Raw genomic sequence first — 5,776 nt, forward strand, 5'->3', positions numbered from 1 at the left:
CTATAAATAGTTCAAGTTGTGTTTGTTGGCCTTTACGAGTATTTTGCAGGTGAGTCTGATGGCGTGCCTCACTGTTTCCAAAGTCTACTTTTGGTATTCCCCAGGGACTTCATCACTTTGCTCCCTTTGCTGCTCTGTTGCATGCTTATAGTGTTTCACCATAGCATGATGGGGTCAGATTGTGCACAATTCCCGCAGTTTATCTCCAGTATTGTCCTCTTCAGTGCTGTGGTTTACTGAGGGATGCTGTGTCTCATGGTGGGGCTGGCCCTATAATCTTCTGTGTGCGTTGTATGCTCTGAGCAGGAATATCATCCTCAGGCATTGGTGGGCCACAATGTTCTCCCTTCCCTCTCCATTGATTTTCATTTCTTCTGTGTGCTCTAATCAGATGCACCCTCTCCAAAACTGTGTCCCCAGTGCTGTCATCTAAAGTACATTCTTCTGAGGGAGGGGGTCCACGTATTTAGTGCTGGCTTGTAGACATCTCTATTGGTTCCCTGTTACATGCTGGTATGTTGTAGTCACGTCTTGACACATTAGGTTGAAGCCTGGTCTCTCTCTCCCTCTCCTGTGGAGTTATAATCAATACCCTCCCCTTGGGTGGGTTAGTGCCCTGCTCCCACCCATCCATGACTTTTTTCCCTCCTATTTCCTCCTTTTATTAACTGGCTGCCGTATGTATCCCAGGATTGGGTTTAGCCCCTGCCATAGTTGCTGGATATCACTCCAGGGATGTATGTATATAGTAGCTTTTACCCTCTGCCCTGTTTTGTGTGTGTGTGTGTGTTCTTGTTGTTGTATCTGTTATTTTAAACTTAACTCAGAGGACTCATGTTGTAGTTGCCCTTTTGTGTTTGGCTTACTTCATTTCACATGATTTAATCCAGTTTTTCCCATGTGGCAATGTGCTTCATGCATTAATCGCTGCTTTTTAGGTATGCATAGTACTCCACTGTATGTATGTACCACAGTTTTATGATCCATTTATCTGTTGATAGAAAATTGGGCTGTTTCCAACCTCTTGCAATTGTGAACTGTGCCACGATGACCATTTGAGCACGGATGTTTGGCCTTGGTTTTTTTCTTGCCTGTTCTGTGTATATGCCCAGTATGGGCATTGCTGGGTCATATGGTAGCTCAATCTCTATCTGTATTAAATATCGCCAAATTGATTTCCATAATGGCTGTACATACCTACAGGTCTACCAGCAGTGGATGAGAGTTCCTATCTCACCATATCCCCGCCAACACTTGTTACTTTCTGACTTTTTAAATTCCATTATCTTTTTGGGTGTTTGATGGTATTTCATAGTTGTTTTAATTTGCATTTCTCTTATGACTAATGTTCGGGAACATTTTCTCATATGTTTATTGGCCATTTGGATTTCTGCCCATGTGGAACTTCTGTTGAGGTCCTTAGCCCACCTCCTTAGTGGGCAATTCTTTTTGGGAAACTAGCAGAAATTGTATATTTAGTAATAAGGCCTTTGTCTGATGTGTCATTGCTAAAGATGTTTTAGCAGTCCATGGGCTTTCTTATTACTCTCTCAGTGAATTCTTTCGATGTACACAGGTGTTTTATCTTCAGTATATCCCACTTCTCAATTTGTGACTCTGTATTTGCATCTTCTCTATTTTCAATAGCCTATGTATTGCCTGTGCCAATGTTCTCAGGTTTGTCCCAATTCCCTCATTAATGACCCTAACAGTTTGGGGTTTTACCTCAAGTTCTATGTTCTACCTTCAGTTTATTCTTGTGCATGGAATGTGGTAAGGGTCTTACTTCATTTTTTTGCAGGTAGATATCCATTTTTAAAAGCACCACTTATTGAAAAGAGTATCCACTTCCCATTTGATACATTGGGGGAAATTATCAAAAATCAATTGTCTCTGAGAAAACGGATTTTTGATAAGTTCCCAAAAAATATCATATGGGAAGCAGATGCCAGCCAGTGAGGTGCAGTGTAGTAATGATGAAACATACAACTTTCCTCTAGTTCCTAAATGCTTCCTCCTCCACCACTATCCTTATCCCAATTCTGCCTTACAAATGCAGATAGGTCAGAGGACGCACACTGGTACAGATAGGAATTAGAAACACAGGGAATCCAGGACAGATAATCCCTTCAGGACCAATGTTGAGAGTGGTGATACCAGGAGGGTGGAGGAAAGGTCAGTACAAAGGGGAACCGATTACAAGGATCTACATATAAGCTCCTCCCTGGGGGATTGACAACAGAAAAGTGGGTGAAGGGAGATATCGGACAGTGTAAGATATGAGAAATAATAATTTATAAATTATCAAGGGTTCATAAAAAAGGGGAGAGTGGGAGGGAGGGGAAAAATGAGGAGCTGATACCAAGGGCTCAAGTACAGAGCAAATGTTTTGAGAGTGATGATGGCAATAGATCTACAAATGTGCTTTCCACAATGGATAAGAGTTGTACGAGCTCCCAATAAAATGATTTTAAAAAAGGATTGTCTGAGAACTAAAAAAAAAAAATCAGTTGTGTATATGCTGATGTTTTTATTTCTGGGTTTTCAGCTCTTTTCCATTGGTCTGTATATCTGTCATTATACCACTACCACATGGTTTTGATCACTGTGGCTATATAATATGTGCTAAAGTCAAGTAGAGCAAGCCCTCCAAATTTGTCCTTCTTGAGGAGTCCTCTGCTAATTCTGGGTTTCTTCCCTCTCCATATGAATTTGGCAATCAGTTTTTCCAATTCTTTGAAGAAGAATGTTGGTATTTGAATCAGGATAGCATTAAACTGATACAGTGCCTTGGGCAGAACTGACATCTTTACTATATTGAGATTTCCAATCCATGAGCATGGGACAGTCTTCCATTTGTTGAGGTCACTCATGTTTTTGTTTTTGTTTTTTTGCATTAGTGTTCTGTAGTTTTCCTCATATAAATCTTTAGATTTTTTTAGTCAGATATATTCCTAGGTACTTCAATTTGAGCTTGGCTATTGTGAGGGGTACCACCTTTTTGATCCCTTCTTCTGTGGTCTTGTCCCATGTGTATAGCCATCTGATAGACTTCTGATTGTTGATCATGTATCCTGCCACTCTGCTATATATCTCTATCGCTTCCAACACTCCACTTGTGGAGTTTGGAGGATTTTCGATATATAAATTTATATCGTCTGCTAACAACTATACTATCGACTCTTCCTTCCCAGACGTATATCTTTGATGTCTTTGTCTCATTTTGTTAGATAGGATGACCAGTATGATGTTAAAAAGGAGTAGGGACAAGGGACACCCTTGTATGGTCTCCTTTTTCAGTGGAATTGTTTTTTTCATTTCTCCATTGATTACCACATTGACTGTTGTGTTTTCATGTGTTGTATAATATTGAGGACTTTTCCTTCAATTCTAGTCTTCTTGAATGTCATAAAAAAGGAATTGGTGTTGGAAGTTGTCAAATATTTTTCTGCATCTATCAATATTATTATGTGGTTCTTAATATGTTTCCTGTCAATGTGGCGAATAATACTGCATCCCTGGTATGAATCCCACTTGGTTATTGTGAATTACGTTTTTTATATGCTTTGTATTCTATTGGCCAGCATTTTTGTGTCGATGTTCATTAGGGACATTAGTCTGTAGTTCTCAATTCTTGTGGGGTCGTTACCTGCTTTAGGTATCAGAGTTATACTAGCTTCATAGAAAGAGTTTGGTAATTTTCTGTTTTTTGCTATGTTCCATAAACTTTTTGAAATAAATATATTCACATATTCATATACATAAATATATATTTCACCCTTAGTCAATTTATTTGCTAGTTATGCAGTTTCAAAGCCTGTTATTCATTGTAGAAACATTCCCTGAAAATAAAAGTCTAATTATTTTTCAAATTTTGTTGCTAATTTTCATGAATCCTTTTAAATTATTCTACTTCTCTGTATTGCCCATCTCATAACACTTTTATTTTTATAAGCTTAGAGTAATTTTTCCCAACTTGTTATTCTATCCACCAGATTGATAGCAGGATCACCTTTTTTTTTCCTGAAGAATTCCACTTATATTTCACGTAAGACTTCACCTCTTCGTCATTTGAGAGAATTTTTAAACTCATTATCTACATCAAAATCCTTTCACACCTATGACCTCAATGACTTTTCAGGTTTATTTTCTACTGTTTTCATTTCACGGTTCCATGTTAAAGATAAAACTGATTCCCATGTCCCTAAATAGTCCTTCCCATGTTCCATAGTTCACTGCTCCCAATTTGTCTAACATATTTTCCTCCATATCTTAAACTTCTCTCATATAGAAGTGTGCTTTACATATTTGTTGTTTACCATCAACATTTTCCTAATATACTATTGATGTATGTATATTTAAAAATAAAATGGAAAACACATATTATGTGTGAGTATGTCTGTCATATATATATAAAATTTTACTTGACTATGGCATTCTTAGAATAAAGTCAATTTGCATGCGTAAGCATGGAAAATTAGACAAAGGGAATATTTTATTTTTTAAGACATTAATATACTTGAAAATTCCTCTGGATAAAGTATTCATTTGACTTGAAGCAATAGGGCTTATCATTTTAAATGTATGGCCAGCTCTTTCACGTTACAGTAATAAATATGTTAAAAATAACATTACTTTTAAGGAAATGAAAAATTAAAAGAAAGTTTAAATAGAATAAACATGAAAAACTAATTAGAATGATTCTCATTTTCATGTCAATATGCCACCACCTGCATACCTTTATTGTATTTATTCTTATGACCATATTTGTGAAACAATTTTATAATTCTCCTATCTCTACAGATTAATGCCAGCTTAGAACAATCATGTCACTGAGTCAAGTGGGGATTCTCTTCCACAATATTGACCTTTTAGCAGCATCTTTTACATCTTTATTCCTAAGGCTATATATCAGTGGGTTTAGCATGGGAACCACGAATGTATAAAACACAGATGAAACCTTTTCCTGTTCCAGAGAATATTGGGAGCTGGGTTGGATATAACTAAAGGCCACAGATCCATAGAATAAGGTGACAGCAGTCAGATGAGAGACACAGGTGTAAAAGGCTTTGCGCCTTCCTTCAGTTGAGCGGATTCTCTGGATGGCAATGATGATGCGGACATAGGAGACCATGAAGATAATGAGAGTCAACATGGCAAAGATGCCAGAGAATATCAAAAGCAGCATCTCATTGGTGTGGGCATCAGAGCAAGAAAGTTTTAAAAGTGGGGGAATGTCACAGAAATAATGGTTCACAATGTTAGGACCACAGAAGTCTAGTTTGAGCAAACCAATTGTGTGAGTCAAGGAATTAATGAGTCCACCTAAGTAAGAGATAAGGACCATGCTAATACACAGCCTTTGAGTCATGATGACTGTATACAACAGGGGATTAGCTATTGCCACAAAGCGGTCATAAGCCATCATAGACAGGAGGATGACTTCTGTGGTTACATACACTGCGAAAAAGAAACTCTGCAGCACACAACCAGAAAATGTGCTGGATTTATGTTCTGATAAGAAATTTACTAGCATCTTAGGAGCAATGGTGGTAGAGTAGCAGATATCACAGAAAGAGAGGTTGCTAAGGAAGAAGTACATTGGCGTGTGGAGTCGGGTATGTAACCTAATTAAAACAACCATCCCCCCATTGCCTAGCAGAGTGAAGACATAAATGAAAGCGAAAATGAAAAAGAGAGGGATCTGCAAATGGGGATTTTCTGTTAATCCCACGAGAAGGAATTCCTTCACACCTGTATGATTGCAACCTGCCAT

At 37.9% G+C, this 5,776-nt stretch overlaps 1 protein-coding gene across 1 annotated transcript; it reads right to left on the reverse strand.

Moving 5' to 3' along the window:
* Positions 1-4,837: 4,837 nt before the first annotated feature.
* LOC101660254 (olfactory receptor 1052-like) lies at positions 4,838-5,776 on the reverse strand. The gene has a single exon (XM_004708389.1). It carries the CDS (start codon positions 5,774-5,776, stop codon positions 4,838-4,840), a length of 939 nt encoding a protein of 312 aa, XP_004708446.1.

Source organism: Echinops telfairi, unplaced genomic scaffold (genome assembly GCF_000313985.2).
Source record: "Echinops telfairi isolate 266 unplaced genomic scaffold, ASM31398v2 ScPeMD7_60;HRSCAF=208, whole genome shotgun sequence".
In the NCBI taxonomy this organism is placed as follows: domain Eukaryota; kingdom Metazoa; phylum Chordata; class Mammalia; order Afrosoricida; family Tenrecidae; genus Echinops; species Echinops telfairi.